At 38.3% G+C, this 17,954-nt stretch overlaps 2 protein-coding genes across 4 annotated transcripts in view; both read right to left on the reverse strand.

Annotated features, from left to right (window-relative positions):
- LOC145994782 (uncharacterized) overlaps window positions 1-1,631 on the reverse strand; it is a 78,756-nt gene extending 77,125 nt beyond the window's left edge. Inside the window, exon 1 of the mRNA XM_083131049.1 lies at window positions 1,429-1,631. Coding sequence (XP_082987175.1) covers window positions 1,429-1,491 — 63 coding nt within the window. The 5' untranslated portion in view covers window positions 1,492-1,631. The remainder of the gene's footprint in view (window positions 1-1,428) is intronic.
- Window positions 1,632-11,656: 10,025 nt separating this feature from the next.
- The window catches only part of LOC145994783 (cytochrome c oxidase assembly protein COX18, mitochondrial), a 50,736-nt gene continuing 44,438 nt past the window's right edge, over window positions 11,657-17,954 (reverse strand). For 2 of the 3 annotated variants that reach the window (XM_083131050.1, XM_083131052.1), the window contains exon 7: window positions 16,411-16,687. In XM_083131050.1, coding sequence (XP_082987176.1) covers window positions 16,493-16,687 — 195 coding nt within the window. In that variant the 3' untranslated portion in view covers window positions 16,411-16,492. Of the gene's footprint in view, window positions 11,736-16,410; window positions 16,688-17,954 lie in introns of those variants that run through there. The other variant, XM_083131051.1, reaches the window with a different exon arrangement.

Here is a 17,954-nt window from a genome sequence, read left to right on the forward strand (position 1 = left end):
GTTTATTTTACGTCACTTTTCTGCCACTTTTGGCTAATCGCGACGAAGGGGATGAATGGTAATATGATGAAATGAATGGAGATAGAGACAACCACAAATAGATATGGATGACACAAGCCCCACAGAGGATTATACTGACTAAGTCAAGGCGCCATGTCCTCGTTAACCTGCAAAATTACAGCCTGAGGTGTACTACGTAGAAGACAGGGAGAAATTTGAGTGCCTTGCCCAGCCCCGTAGTTGGTGATTTGTTTTAATTTTAGACGTCTCGGAGCAGGAGGCGTATCTATGGTGGAGTAAGTAAGGCACGTGGCCTGGCCACGCACTGCCCGAGGGCGCAAAAAGCCCAACAAAATTTGTGTCGATTCCTTTATGTAAATCACCGTTTCATTTCCAGATCGAAGAGTCTCAGAAGGGCGAATTACCCCTATGCGCTCTCCTTAATCTGCCCATGGTGTTCATCAAATATCTCACTGCTCTGAATGTTAGCGAGCATAATTCTATCCCCTACCACCGGCACATAGAAATTGCTCGTCTGGACAATGAATAATGACCAATTCAGATTGCATGCCAAATACTTTACTTGCACGCAGTACCAATATCGTTTTCCCTCCTTAGAATTAAGTCATCGTCATTGACGATTTCTTTTTTAAAAAAGGAGTGTTTGAAGAAGTGATTTTCTTTTTATCTTTCCTTCTTGTGTACAAACTTAAATTCCTCATTTACAGACAGAGAGGGAGTGAGCGAACTCCGTGATTCAGTTTGTATCCCGACGTGAACGTACAGTCATGCCCAGTGCGATACCCGAGGGCGAAAATGTTCTAGTGGGAGTATTTCCAGGAACATCACATAATAATAATCCGAATGTTAGTGAAAATGGTTCTTTATTATCTTGCAATTTAGATTTGTTAGTTCCATTATTTTGCCACTTTTTGGTTAAGGGCGATGAATAGATGAAATTGATGAAGGGGCACGACACACTCAAAGGAGCGTCCATACCTAAGCCAGGACTCGAATCTTCAATATTTGGTAGACTGGTTAAGTGCTCAGTAAACGTGATGGCGCCGACATTTTTTCGAATCAAAACTTACAAAATAAGTGATAATAACCATACAACACTTAAGTTTAGATTATATATATGAACCAGATAATGAGAGATTTTTTCTGTACATCAACTCGTAATATCTTACAATCACGGACGCTTATGAGTTGCGACGATTCCATTGAAAATTCAATGGGTTCATAGCAACCCAGAATTGTCCATGACCGTACAAACAAATTATATTCAATTTCATCATGTTTGTTAGGCGTCATATGCAGTCATTCACCAATGTCAAGAACAGAAATTAAGCGAAGAAACGTTCACAGAAAATTGGATACCTCATCTTTTAATTATTTACAAATCAGTTATGGAAATTGTTTACTTACGGCGTTAGTAAATGCAGGAATTAAGAAAATAACTGTCGCAATACAAATTGTTAGTTGGTTCATTGCACTTTGCAGCACACACACACACAGACACGATATTCACGAAAATTGACTTAGGCGTTCCACTTCCGCAATAGTACCGAACTTTGTGTGATTATTTCACAACAATTATTAGACATTCTCGTCTTCACATAAAGCATCTATACTGCGCTTTAGCAAAGGAATGTTTTCTCGAATCTTATCAAGTGTTGGCATATCGAAGGTCAGTTTCGTTTGACCCTTTGCCTGTGTGGAAACGGATCTCAAATCGTCTAGAACTGCCTCTCGGTGTTGCCAAAGAGGAGATATTCACACATCTCGTTTTCATTGGAGTGTTTACTTTTAACGCTTGTTCCATGCCAGAAATTCGCCGTTTCAGTGAACGGAGAGGAAAAAGAAATTATTCCACAAATTAAAATTAAAGAATAAATACCGTTCATGCATTTATTTCATGCAAGATTTTTTTTTAATTTTCCTCTATTTTCGCACATTATCACCATCGAACTACCACGTACATGAATGTTTAGTTGAGTTCATGCCTTTTAGGAAGGACTATTTGCATATTTAAATATAATATTAAATTGGGAGTGTAAAGAGTGGCCTTCTCTGCAGGCACTTAATCGTCAACTTCTCTTCCACTTAGCACAGCACACCCTGGGTGGACTGCATCTCTGGCCTGCCCACGCTCGGTATAATCTCCCGTGGAACTTGGGTTGCCCATATGTGTTTGTGATTGTGCCTTGATCTAACATATTCATTCCCATCGTAGCCAAATGTGTAAGACAAGCGAAGAACAATAAAATGAGTTGCAAGCTGTATTTTTTATCAAACCATGGATCTTGATTCATTGATTTGGTTTACACACTCAAAAAGAACACCCATGCCCACGTCGGTATTCGAACCCGGGGTCCCTGGCAACGTAACATGCTATAAAAACTACTCTCCCACCGAGGTTGGCTTTAGATAATGGATATTCGAAGAACTTAATCAGGAGGAACATTTTCAAGTTGCAGCCTCTTGGTAGCACCCTCCCATAAACCCGGCATGGTATGTACAGCACAGTGGCGTAGCGGCCGCCCCCGCATCCCGCGGGGGGGGGGCTCTAGGGGCCTCGCTCTCTCTGTGCTCCTGACATTTTATATCGGCTAATTCCAGAAATTAAACAGATAGTGTCGCTTATTTGAAAAATGGATTTATGAGGCCGAAATTTCGTTTCGAGTAACATATCATATGACGAAGTCTGCGATAATGAACAGTGGCGTATTCTCAGCCAGAGGGGCCTGGGCAACTTGACATTATGGGTCTCCTCCGAAATTCAGAATTAAGTTACTTGCTCACAGACGACAATCGAAAGGAAACTTCTCATATCTCATACTTTTATAGCTCTTAGTTTTCGTACACGTACTGTAGTGTGTGTACTACAGTTGTGAATCGAGTAGAAAGATTCAGTTGCTCAACCGGTAGATGCGTTATTGTTACACAATACCTAAACAAACAAACTTGATAATTCATGCCTTTTTTACCAGTTCTATTACATGTAACTTCCCACCAAATATTTTCAAGCCCCCCCCCCCCCAAGCCTCAGTATAAGATTGAAATAAGATCGTAGATAAATTTCCCACATTGTTCACAATATAACAGGTGTGAACTTCACACCTGTTACATTTTACTTCAAAGGGACCCAAAAACTCAGGAGGTGGAGTTTTCCCTTTATCCTTAGGTCCAGTAACCCCAATTCCACCAGGCAGGGTATACAACGTATTCAGTGCTCGAAGTCATCCGATCGGCATTTCATTGAGTGACAAATTTTCAGTGAATAAAATCCAGTCGCTGCTTAATTTTCTCTCTCTCAAAACTGGAGTACGCTGCTATTTCTTCGCAGTAGATTGCAATTGACCAATTGATGTTAGGTCACCATCGACAATCTAGATTTCCAACCCCCACAACTGAAATGGTAAGTTTGCTTGAGTATATAATGATGGGCGTAACTTAGGACTTGACTTTGGAGGGGCAGGTACGATCTTGAGGCTTAAGGTTTTTTTTTGGGGGGGGGGGGCAGAGTCGAAAAAATTTTCATCCCATAAAAATAGTGTCCAGGATTATTTGATTAAAAACTTTTACACTTTCGAAATCATAAATATTATTATTTATTTCTTAGCTCCTCAGTTGTTAGGATGTTAACAAAAGTATCCGTAACTTGAAAGTTTTAACAAACCTGAAACTTTTGGAGGGGCAAGCGCCCCCCTTGCCCCGCCAAGTTACGCCTATGTATATAACTCACTATTAGTATTTGAAGTGTAATGTGAACGGCTCGTACGTTGAATCTTGGGCTGGTAAAGCCAGAGGATGGCTTTTTGGGCTGAGGTTGCATCCACCTCTATGTCCAAAAAAGGAGTGTTTACTATCCTTTAAACAGTATTTTCTTAAATATATGTGTATGTGTAACCTACATCTTTAAAAAAAAACGTTTCAAACAAAAAATACAAAGGATCACGAACAAAATACTTGGCTGTGTGAACCCTCCACCCTCCTTAAAAAAAATAACCCTGGCTGTGCCACTGCGTTGAAGTAAGAGAAATTATTTCTAATTTCTTCATCCAGTTATTTATCAGAGATTCAGACCACAGTGATTTAGTTTCCACAAACTACTAAACTGATATATAGCCTAAGACGATGACAAAAAATGGGAAGGAAGGGTTCAAGTTAATTCATTTTACATCTGGAAGGGGGGGAGGGGGTGCTAACTATTGTGCGTCTATCTCACTCTGGCATCATCTCGATATTTTCTTTCACTGAGGGGCCCCCAATATTTTACTTGCAGGAGGCCCCCAGAGAACTACGCAACGCCACTGGTACAGCATATGTACAGTCAAGTTTAGGAGAAAACAGCCTCTTTGGGATTTACTTTAAAATACATTGAAATTATTACAACTTACACACTATCCTGAAAATAACCTTGCATCATGTATTGTCTCTTGATATTTACCATTAATTGGCTTGTCTGCCTACAAGGTATGTACTTCATAGAAATTGTAATGTCTGTTTTAATAATTATCTAAGAGTAGCAACTTTCTCGCGACTGTAGAGCTTGATCTCTTTTGGCGCTGTCTTCGAATTTTGAACCATAAGCAAACGGAGGGAACGTGGGCAATTCAAACAGCTCTTTACAATTCAATTCTGCCCTTGCATTGCCAAAATATGTGGTGTTCTTCAATCACCAGTACCAGGTATTTATATCATCATGAAGGTAAAAATTGTACATAGCGAAAGTAGGCCTATATTGAATATTGTTGAAGTCTATGATGACTGATGAGGCAAAGGAGGGAGGCTATAAATATGACATTATGGGGGCACTCTGGCACAAGCAAAGGGGAAGCAAGAGGAGAAAACAAATCACGGTTCACTATAGTTTGCGAGTTTGCCAGGGAATTTCTCACCTTGGTCAAGCTGTACCATAAAATTCAGCTGTGTTCCGAAAGTTCAATTTTAAAATGAGCAACTGCAACTCAGTACTAGTTACTGGTACTTGAAAATAGTAATAGTACGTTTCTGCTGGAAATTTTCTTGCAAACTACACAATCAATATCATTAATTTCAATAAAATAAGTATGGGAAGACATACATGTGTTTTATTGATATGTCTGCAAATAAAGAAAATGAGAGAGAGCGAGTTAGCTTTGCTTGGATGATAACTCATTTTATTTTACTCTGTCTATATATAGCAAGTATCTTAAACACCTGCTCGCAAAAAACAATGAGTTCTTTCTAACTCGACTATTGTTTTCCAAATGAATACAGCAATACACCAAAAACACTGAAATCTTCACACAATTAGAAATGACGAATTGCAATAACACATGGTTGTTCTAAATTTAGTATGAAACTAAGCCTAGCTTCCTTTGTATGGGCAATTCCATGTAATGCTTTTCATCTTGGCATCCAGAGAACACAAGTAACTGGAAAGATAGGTGCCAAATTTAGCTCCTTCCCACTGTTAAGTGTGCATAATATCCGAATCCATATTCAATTGTTTGTAAAGTTATTGATTTAGGGATTTGTGTATTCAGCCATCTTAGAAATGGTTATTGTAAGTTTAGTATTAAATCGTTGTTATTTTGTATCCTCGTGTTAATCTTTATATTATCAAGTACCTACGTGTGTGAATCATTTAACCTCTGCGTGTGCATACACGACACCCACATTACACATTTTCAAGTCAACAATTTAAGAGTTTTAAAGAAACTGTAAAAACAACTGCTGATTATGTTACTTCTATTGCAAAAAAAAAAGGATGAAAGTTACAGCTACTTACCTTTAAAAGTAATTACTTACAGTTAAAATTCCTCAAAAAGGTAAATGTTACTTGCAACTGTGTTACAAGAACTAGTTAAGTAGAATTTTCAGCGAAAAAAAACAAGACTCGAACCCGGGTCTCTAGCATACCGTGCCATTGCTCTACCACTGAGCTACCAAGCAGGACTAGCTTTGCCTGATTTTTCGCTGTCTGGCTCGGTAGTTCAGTGATAGAGCATAGAGCAATCCACGGTATGCCAGAGACCCGGGTTCGAGTCCTGGTCAAGCCTGCATTTTTCGCTGAAAATTCTACATAGCACATTTCCTGTGTGTGCCTAATCTTCAGGAAAGAATTAGTTACTTCCAACACCGTAATGAAGTACCAGAACTTTGAACCCTTTTGAGACAAATTTGAGTTGGGCATCTCAAGGAGCAGAGAATATTTTTTAACTTGCATTTGAAAGGATGATCCAATGCCACAATAAATTGAACAGTAAAACAGCTATGCAATCCAACACAATTTAAGTGTTGTAAAGTAAGTGTAAAAGCATTTGTTGATAATGTCACTTCTATAGATCCAGAAATTAGTGTATCATTTTCACAAGGAGGCTCTTTGTTAGTATAGTGGAAACACTGTCACCAGAGGTGCATGCTGGGTTCAAAATCTGAGCTCTCTCTTCATATTATATTGTTCAAATGGGAGGCTCTTTTTTGTTCAATTTCTTGGATTTTAAAGTGATGTGACATTGTGATTAAAAATACATACATTACAATTCACAATAAAAATGCCACTGTTTCATTAATATAGAAACAGTAAGAAAAGGATTTCAAATATTTCATGGTTATTTATAAAATGTAGAGGCCCATATTGAGAAATACTTATGTAGGCCTACGTCCGAGAATAAAATATATAATAACTTCTTACCTTGAATATTTACTTTGAACAGGAACTCAGTTCTTCTATTGCCAACCTCTGTGGTAAAATTGTTATTAGCACAGTGCACTATGATGCCAGGGGTCCCGGGTTCAAATCTAGGCATCGACATGGGTATTCCTTGTGAATGTCCCTTCATCAATTTCATCGTATCGTCACTCATTCTCATCGTTGTGATTAGCTAAAGTGACAGAAAACCAATGGTAAATAACAAATCAAATCCAATCTTCTCTTTGGGATGCAAGAGGCCTGCATATCTTCACGAGTTCAAGCTTATCCTCACACAAAAGCCAAGTAAATTGTTTTGTCAATAGTTCGTTAATTATATCACTCATTTCCGTTCACTACACGACACAGTGTAGGTCATTCAAAACATATGTATGTAATTCACTCTCAATGCACTAAATAAAATCCAGGCAGTAAGAAACCTAATTTTCTTAAACTTCCTTCAATGCGATTTCTACTCATAAAATGACCTGCCCTCTGTCAGCACCTGCCAGTCAGTCTACCCCTGTCATAAACAAAGCAGCCGAGCGGTGCAAAACATCGTCACCATTGTAAAGCGTGGTTGGTTGAAAGTCATTGGCCTCTTGCTTCTGCATGTGACTGATCGATTGAATTGTTGTTCTAAGTCCACCTTATGCACAGAAAGGCTAATCGGGACTGGACCTACAGTTTAAAGTGGGATCCAAACTACTATGTGCCTCCACCGGGTATCGAACCTGGGACCCCTTGATTACAAGGTGACAACACTACCACTATGACATGGGGGAGGCCCCACTTTTGCATGTGATCAATGGAACAGTGTTGTTTTGGCCCAGAGGACAAATTCCCTATCACGTGCCCCTTTTTTCCCATTTCTGTAATAGAAGTTTCGTTTCAAAATTTCACTTTCCTGGGAAAAATCCCATGCTGGTTAGCGAGTTTTGTACAATTAGCATTGCTGTGAGGCTCTAGCACTGGGAAGAATGACGACAGGAGTCTTCAGTGAACATAAGCCCTGCCACCCCAGGCGGTGGTTGGGAGAAAGATTCTTCAGGGAGAATCCTGGTGATAGTCTAAAGTAAAAGTGCCCTTAAACTATCGTCCCCCCCCCCCCCCCCGGGTTGTTATTTGAGAGTGAAACATCAGTCACATTTGCTAGTCGATTATTTCCTGTATTTAATCTGGGCTTCGGAGATAGCCTATCTAGCCTAGAATATACGTGCCTGGCTGTCACCTTGTAATCAAGGAGTCCTGTGTTCAATCCCTGGTGGAGGCACGTTGCACAGTGGTTCGGATCCCACTTTAAACTATTGGTCCATTCCAGGTTAGCCTATCTGAGCAAGAAGCAGACTTCAAACAACTTTGCCAAAGTTATTTGCAACCCATGAATGTACTTGGTACTTTTGTTACTTAGCTTTACTCACAAACACCCATACCCATGCCAGGATTTGAACCTGTGAAGGTTAGTTGCAAGATCGAAAAGTCAACCACTTAATTGGTCACTGAGCCGATGCAAAAAGAAATAAAAAATGTATCATATCATCTATCTAAAAGTTGTCAGGGAGAAGTTGTCTGTGTAGCCAAAGACACCAACATGCAATCAATAATAGTTGATAATTTCTGGGGAGGTGGCAGTGTGAATGGGAAATATGTCACAGGAAACGAAATTATTAATCATACAACCTTCGTTACGGATAGCACATTTCCATCAATTCCTCATTGAATACGCTATGCGTCATTTCATGTCAAATCAGGCAGGAGTTGATCCACATAGTCGCCGATTTCGATCATATTTGGTACAGAGCTCTGCTTTGCTCCAAAACCAACACCCGTGAAAGGATTTTGCTGAAATATGATTATTACGAATAAATATGAGGGTTGATCAAAAAGTCATTTTTCACAAACATGCAATTTTCAATTGCGTATATCTTGGGAACAAATGAACATACAGAATCATCCTTGAGCTCGTTGTAAAGAGGAAGAACAATATAATATTACGAGATGATCAATAGTTGAAACTTATTCCGATTTGAACACTTCATTCAAATGTTCAAATTTCAAGTTTGAACAGCTCAAAACATTCCCAATTGATTTTTCTCATTTTTGGATATTATTAACTACCATTATTATTAACTAACTCTTTCAACTGAAAAAGTCTTATCATTGTGTTTTTCCCGTGACAAGTATATTTATTGCATGTTATGGAATGTCATCTGCAATATTAAATCGATGCCTACAAGGTATTTTTAGGATTGTTGGGTGATTATTGGCAATCACAGCTGGAGATATTGCGACCACTGTTCTGTTCTTTTTCATGTATGTGGAAAATTGCTTTGATGATTTGAAATGGCTTGAAATGGCAGACAAATGAGAAACATCAACATTGCAGGGACTTAATTCTCTGGCCTACTTACTCCCGTGTTTCAAGGTATCCATAGCTGTTCCATTGAATTTTTTCAAATCAAAATCATAAAAAATTAAATATATCACTGAGTGTATGTATCTCAACAGAGTCAAAATTAGTAATTCTACAATTTGTATCAAAGCATGGACCCAATTCCATACTTAAAAATGGTATAACAACATACCATATACAAGTACAGACACTATACCAACTTTATTGACAAGGTATTGAGATTCTTCAGCATGGTTTGCACCTGTTGTCCAGATTCTGGATCATAGGACAAGGTCATGTTACAGTGCGGGTCCCTTGCCCTGAGCTTTTATGGGACCACATGCACCACACAACGAAGAGAAGTCTACCTTGTCTCACCCACAAAATACAACTGAGAATTCAGTCACCTCTATCCTCGCCATAGGAAGTTTGCTGTCCAATCCTGACCAAAGATTTTATTGCCAGCTCATGTCAGTGGTCAGGTCAAGACTGATAGTGTCATTTCTGGCAACCAACTCACTTTTTTATTATTGGTTAGCATATGACTAGTAGAGCTCAGAATGTCCAGAAGTGCCTTTTTCATGGCTGTGTGTCAGGTGTCTTATTGGACATCCATATTGGATTTAAATATTGCAGCTGGCAAGCTCAATACATATTTTACAAAAAAAATAATTACATTGCACTATTATGTAACATCTTGTGATTGAGAACATGGTGTCACAAATTTTGCATGGCCTCAAAGCAAGTCTAATGATGTTAGTATGCCTGTATTTAGGGAAAAGGAGAGCGTATAAAAGTTCCCAACCCCTCCCATTAATATAGTAAATATCTTACACTAATACGAGGATTATTTAGAAAGTAGGTTCCAATGGGTTACGAGGGTCACTATTTATATTTTGAGCCTAACAATGAAAAAACAGGAATCTGGCATTGAAAACTGCTTTATTGTTTTTCGAAATATTCTCCTTTATGGTCAATACACTTTTGCATTCGTTCGAACCATTTGTCAAAGCAGTTTTTCCAATCTTCTTGAGACACCTCCATAATATGGTTTTTGAACGCATCAACGGCGTCTTCCGCCGACGAAAATCGTTGTCCACGCATTTTATTCTTGACAATCGGGAACAAGAAGAAGTCATTGGGTGCCAAATCAGGACTGTACGGCGGATGACCCATCAATTCGATTTTTTTGACTGTTCATAAAGTCGGTTGTTAGACGAGATGTGTGACAGCTGGCATTGTCTTGATGAAGAATGATCCGACGGCGGTTGTTTGTTTTCCGTATTTGACCGAAGACCTCTGGCAAACAAATTGTTGTGTACCATTCAGAGTTGACCGTTCTACGTTCCTCACCGTTCTACGTTCCTCTAAAGGCACAGTTGCCACATGACCAGTTTTCCCGAAAAAAAAACAGGCGACCATTTGTTTCGATGTGCTTCGAGCGCGAACAACTTTTGTTGGATTGGGTTCATCTTGAAACACCCATACAGTCGACTGCTGTTTACGTTCCGGCTCATATGCATATATATCCATGATTCGTCACCTGTTACAATCTTATATACATCTTTTGAAGCACCACGATTGTATTTATTGAGCATTTGTTTGCACCAATTGACGCGAGCGTCTTTTTGAGCTTTTGTCAAATTGTGTGGGATCCAACGAGAACATACCTTTCTCACAGCTAAATGATCATGTAATATTTTATATATGCTGGTGGAACTAATGCCTATGGTTGCCTCAATCTCACAGTATGTACATGACAATCTTGCAGTATTAGGTTTTGCACAGCATCAACGTTTTCTTGAACAACAACTGATTTTGGACGACCTTCGCGAATCTCGTCGGTGAGCGAATGGCGGCCACGATTAAATTCGTTATACCAGCGTTGCACAGTGGCAAAGGATGGGGCTTCATAGCCAAATGTGGAAGTAAGTTGATCGATGCACTCTTGTCTTGATAATCCATGTTGAAAATCGTAAAAAATCATCGCACGAAAATGTTCACGACTTAATTCCATTTTATTGTTGTCGCGCAATCTCCAAGGCAACATAAACAACACAAATCAAGCTATTGACAAAACATTTGAAGTACGTTATGGTCAATAATGCCAGATGATTCCGTGCAAACGTCAAATCGCGCCTAACTTCAATCAGTATTGCCAAGGCTCAAAATATAAATAGTGGCCCTCGTATACAAAAAACAAGACTATTCAGTGGAACCTCAATTTTACATTTCTCAGATGACCAAGGTAAAAGACTTAAAATGCAGGAAAATGTACAATCCAGGAACATAAAATGAGGTTACATTGTAATTACAAACCATTTTTATGTATATTGCGACTTGATGTATGTAACTTACACTACTTTCCGACATAGTTACCACCATTGAGGCACTTCCGTGAAACCATTGAGCAGGGTTTGACAAAGACAAACCACAATTTTGTGATGAAGTGATCTCGGAATTTGTGAAAAATGCTTGAAAAGCACACAATGGTCTTTAATCTTCTCTTCAACTGCACACACCAAACCTTCATGCACCACAGATGGCCAGCCAGTTGCTCCATGGTTCATCATGTACATTTCCATATCTTTTGTTGAACCCATCACCATACTCTCATCGCATGTTTGTTCTCCATACACCTCCAAAGTTGATGATCAATATCTGCCAGTTTCAAGTTCCTCACATTAAAAAAACAGATCACAGACTGCATTTTGCATGAAGCAAGCTTTTCGATATTCTTAAACATTGTAAACACACAGCAAAATACGTACGAGGAGGTACCCAAAAAAAAAACAATCGTAATGTTGTGCGGATTACCGATGTAGTTACGGCTTGTGCCGCTAGGTGTCATTAGTATGGGATGTCTTGCATCAATCTGCAAGTTGGCATTATTCTGTGCTGAGTGGTTCGTTCGTACTGTTGCATTGTTTGTGGTGCTGCGGCAAGAGTCTGGCGATTTTTGAGTGATTGTTGAGATGGCGGACCACAAGGAGCAAAGGACCTGTGTTAAATTTTGTTTCTTGTTGGGAAAAACGGCTGCTGAGACCGTTGTTATGCTTCGCCAAGCTTTTATTGAAGCTGCTTTGGGAAAGACACAAGTCTACGAGTAGTTTTCCCGGTTTAAAGATGGCGACATGTCAACTGAAAACTTGCCAAGGCGTTGTCCTGGAGTACCTGCCAGCGCATTTTAACTGATGATTTGAAGATGAGACGGGTGTCTGCTAATGTGGTTACTGCACCATGACAACGCCCCAGCCCACACAGCCATGTCAGTGCGACAGTTCTTGGCAAAGAACAACATGGTGCTTGTGCCCCATCCCCCGTACTCACCCGATTTAGTGCCCTGTGACTTTTTTTTGTTCCCGCGGTTGAAGAGGAATGTGAAAGGGAAGCGATTCCATGATGTCAATGAGGTCAAAGACATTACGGACAAAACCTTGAAGAGTATTGCACCAGAGGAGTTTCGAAACTGTATTCAACAGTGGGAAAAACGTTGGGACAATTGCATTAACGCACATGGGCAATACTTTGAAGGTGACTAGAGTAGACATGCTTACCTGAATGTACCCACAACATGTACATGTACGGTCAAAATAAAACAAGGTGACCAAATCCAGTTTCTTTTTTTTTGGGGGTACCTCCTCGTAAATGCTGATCAATTGTTTGTCGATGACATCTGTGCCTTGCCAAAGAATCAACAACCTTGGGATGCATGTCATTGTGACAACAACAAGGTTTGCAAATGGAACTTATTGCAATGATATCTCTTGTGTAATCAAATAACTACATCCCAAGCAACAATGGACAACAATTGCAATGTTTAAAGGTTTTTTTTGTTTTTTTTTAGAAAATGTAGTTGTAGATAAAATACATGGTTAATTTTTGTTATTTAGCATCTCTTTCCTGCTACATTTGGCTCATTTCAATGATGAGAATGAGTATGATATGATGAAACTGATGAAGGGACACTTACAAAGAACACCCATAGCAAGGTGAACCGAACCCAGTAACTCTGGCACCATAGTGCACTGTTCTAACCACTTTGCCATGGAGGTCGGCTAAAATAAAGTTGTTTCCTTTTTAAAAATTTGGTCATGTTTTTACATCCTAACATCAACTTAATAATTTCACAACTACATTACAGAGGCTGATTCATTTATATTGAGCCGAATTCAATGTGCCACTGTACCGTGCATGTGCAACGCATCGCAGTGAGATTGCCCCGAGGCAAGCAACAGTATCTCGTTAGTCACGAAGTAGAGCAGTGTGGTCGAGCGTAGTCTGATGCTGCCGAAACTGAACAGATTCTGGGAGGTGTATATTGTTGCCCTTTCTGAAGGTAAGTTCATGGCATCGCGCATCGTAGAAATGTTTAAAAAGCATAATTTTCATGTAGGTAGTGCCACTGTGATTCGTATTATTGCAGCACAGAGTCCTGGGCCCACCACACCTACGTGAGCAGCTAGAAACCGGCCTCCCGTGAAGAGGACCCTGCCGCTATTGCATGTTGTTCGGCATATGGCGACCTCCAAAAATCCCCCCACACAGTGTGCAATGGCCAGCAAATGCCGCACATCGCAGGCGACATTAACTGCGCCATTCACAGGTATTTACGCCTCAAGGTCATTCACAAGAGCAGTGTGCACGCCCTGAAACTGTGTCATGTGGTTGAGCGAAAAAGGAACTGCAGGAGGCTGTATGAACGTCATCTAACGGGTGATCAGTGGAAGTGGAACAGGAAACTGGAATTTCTCCAATTCCCTTCTCTGACATCCCTGTCAAGAGTCCAGATGCCAGTCGAATGGACTATTGTGCTCTCCGACTCCTCAAGCGGCACCTGTCCCATCGTCGAGTCCGCACCATCTCCGGCCTGTGGAAAGCCTGTAACGAGGAGTGGGATGCAATACCCATAGTCCAGCTGCAACGCAGTCTCCTGCAATGGAAACTCCGATGCCGGGCAATAGTCGATAGTGGTGGCCTGCAGATCGAACACAACCGGTGGTGGAAACACTGCATTTCCTAGGTAAGTAGCACATTCGAATTCAGCTCAATATAAATGAATCAACCTCTGTATATTGAGTTTTCCAGCTTTAGTTTTTTTCTTATAAATGCTCATTATATGCAACAGCTCATCATGAAACCATAGCCATGCAATAATTAAATAAATTAAAACAGCCTTTCATGAATGATGACAGTGAGTAACCAAAATTGTAGACAAAGAAAAATATTTCTTTTTTACAAGAAACATGGAATTCATATTTATTTACATGAAAAGTAAATGTATGATATTCACCAAAATAAAAGTGCTTCATAAAAAAATGTTCACAATATTGATGAACAAAAGAGTATTTTGTGTGCAAATTCAAAATTGTAATTAGCAACAAGATAAATGGAACAGACTTAATCTTAGTAGTGTTGAAAGTGATTAAGTTAATGACAAAATTATAGACAAACTTTAAAAAATTAACTGGATTTTAAAATAAGTTTCAAAATTATTAAGCTTATTTTTACCACTAAAATTTTTACTTTATCATGTAAAGGCTGTATTATGTCTATCAGTAGCGTACGCAGAATTTCATCAAGGAAAGGGGGGGGGGGGGTTATATCTAAAACTTTCTCCAAATTCACATTACCATTGTTTTATTATAATTTAATTAAATAATAATTCTCATAATTAATTAAAAACACTTATAATTAATTAGTTGAATTACTACTAATAATACACTACTACTATTAAGTAGTAGAGATCTACATAAATATAGTATTTATGAAAGCAATAAAACAAAATTAATTTCTAGCAATTCGATTTTTAACAAATTCTAGAGCATTTTTTCTTTCTTACGAAATAATTGTCTACTCAACGAGATGAGACATTTTAAGTGTGAAGAAAATCCATAAAAACAAGAAAATATATTAAAATAAATTGAAATAATCAAAGTGCGGAACTCATCCGGATTTGATTCCCGGAATTGATTGGAATTTTTCCGGCTTTGTCGCTGCATAAATATCCCCGATAATTCACATCTGGATTGTCTCACTGTTGTTACCAACAAAACACTTTACAATAGTTAAGCTTATTGTCATTTGAATTCAGAAATTCAAATGTGCCGCGGGAAGGTGGACTGTTGACTGAGTTATTCTTGTCAGCCTAGCCATTGTCTATACATTAGCCAAGTTCAACGAACCAAGAACTTTATTTAGTTAATGCTCATTGTTCACACACAAAAGTACATTATCATTGAAAATTGTTGCAGCCGAGATACAAAACAACTTTTTTGCTCTTTAAAATCATAGTTGCCCTTATGTATTATTTTCAAGAATTCGTGTTTATTTTCAAGGCATTCACTCTTAAAGATGCGTGTTTAGAATGCTGTGCTTTTCTCCGTGCCGCATGGGAATAATAACTCAAATTATTATTATATTATTATTAGTAGTAGTACTGCTGCAGGTCCTTGACAGTGATAAATTGGTCATTTTTATTTTTTCCACAGCATTTTTCATAATATTTCAAAAGCTCAAGGGGGGGGGGGGGTTAAACCCCGTAACCCCCCCCCCTTGCGTACGCCACTGATGTCTATACTGGGAATAGTAATCTTATATTTTTTAAATATTTGACTTATCTATCGTTTCTAAACACTTTAATCATGTTTGATTACATAACATCCCTTTCCTACCGCTTTAGTTTCATCTTGATGAAGAGGAATTGTGATTAGTTTAAATTGTAAACACCTATACTTGGATCATAATTCGAATTGAAAATCTTCAGAGGACATGTTCACTAGTCAACCATGGAATATGGCCAAACATACTGACATTCTTACTTGAAAAATTATTTGGACAAATTAACCCACTGTTTGTTATATATTCACATGAACATATCATAGAATGGTTCTCTCACTGTCTTCAAGGCAGTGTATTTTTATATGTGGCCACATGTCGTTAATTCCTGAACACAGGATGTGTTTGAGAAAGGCATCAATGTGAGCAGTCAATGTGAAAAAAGTATTACAGTCTGGCTGCTCATTTTGACACCTTCCCCAAATACATCCTGTATTTGAGGCTACACTACCTCGAAGACGGAAACAGAACCAGTCTCTAAAACATTGGTGTCTGGAATATATGTAGTATATTGGTTAAAATTTATCATGAACCAACCACCACTACACTACAAAGAGCTACAAAGAATCATTTTTACTTGAGTTTGTTGTTATCAGAATTTACTATTTTTTTTAAAATTGAATAGGAAAAAGGGAATATCTGGAACAGTATTAAGGTAAACTATGCAAAGATTTCATAATAACCTTAACATATAGAAAACTTATTAATTTATTTAAAATATCACTATTTACATTCACACTCTTAATCTACTTGAGTCTACACCACAATAAATTAATAATTCATCACCTTGCATGCATTAGTTATTTCTCTATTCTCCTCCAAGATGTTAAGTACTCTGCTCGTGCACGGATGGCTGCTGCCATGTGTTTGTATGGGTTTGCTTTTTCTCCTGGCGTCAGCGGAATTCGACTGAATCGTTTTACTTTTGGAGACATCAGTGCAAGGTTCTGAGCAAGACCAAATATACTCGAAGTAAGCCAGTACACACACAAGCACTGGAAGAGAAACATACCATATGACAAATAAAAACACCTACAAAAAACAAACAAAAAATGTAATATGATTTCTAATTGTACAGTACTATTTTAAGCAAAGAACATACATACACTATGTTATTTTATGAAGCAGATGTTTTTGCGTGCACACCTCATTTTACATCATTAAATTGGGTCTAATATTATTGCCTTATTTTGAAGTTGTCATTCCAAAATATTTGTACATAATAATTTTTAGTTCAATTTCAAAATTAATTTGATCTATCATTCAATATTTTCTCCTAAGTAACTTTTCACATAAAAATTCTTTGACATTCTTGTACAAAATTTAACGATGTAAATTACAGTTCAAAACAATTCAATATTTTCTCCAAATTTATTATTTCAACTTTCATAATCTTGTTTACATATATTCCTTGATCTATGAACTCCATGAATTTCTGTGTAGTTGAACGATCAGCACACTTTTGTCATGGCGTCATATTATACCTGGTGTCCCAGAAGTCTTTCCCTGATTACAAACTTTATTCATATCCGCTATATGCAATGTAGAGATGTGAAAGTGGTGCAAAAATGTTGGAAAACTAACCAAGTTTATTTGTTGCAGGTTTCAGTAATGTGGCTGTAGTGTAGCAACGTCAGTGCCAAGGAATCCGGAATTAATGCTCTTGACATCGGGTGGAATCTTTCCATACAATCTTTCTTGGACTTGACAGGATTTGAGAATGAAGATAAATTCCATTTTTTAAATACAAACTTATTGATGGCAGATATTCTAGACGAAAGAATTCTGTACATTTAAAAGTTCCTCTGACTCTGAACTGTTATTGGTGACCGGGTCTCGTGATACCAGAGGACATGCTGAGCTTTTTCCTGATTTGTGAACATTTCCGGTTTTCTGGGCACTGACACTGCTACACTACAGCCACGTTACTCAAACCTGCAACAAATAAACTTGGTTAGTTTTCCAACATTTTGGCACTACTGTCACATCTCTACCTTGCATATAGCGGATATGAATAAAGCTTGTAATCAGGGAAAGACTTCTGGGACACCCTGTATTTAAAGCATATGCATTATTTTAACAATGGTGTTTTAGTAAAAACTACTGGATTAATGGTTCTCAGTACATTACCCAATTGAACAGAGAAATAAATAAGACCAAAATTGCATTTTCAATTTCTTGTCGTTGATGCCGAGTTTGTTTTTTCTGTTATATTTGCATAGTGTACAATGCGATAGCAGTAGGAAATAGCAGCTAGAAAAA

The sequence above is a fragment of the Lepisma saccharinum genome, chromosome 11 (assembly GCF_977018435.1).
Source record: "Lepisma saccharinum chromosome 11, izLepSacc3.1, whole genome shotgun sequence".
Classification (NCBI taxonomy): domain Eukaryota; kingdom Metazoa; phylum Arthropoda; class Insecta; order Zygentoma; family Lepismatidae; genus Lepisma; species Lepisma saccharinum.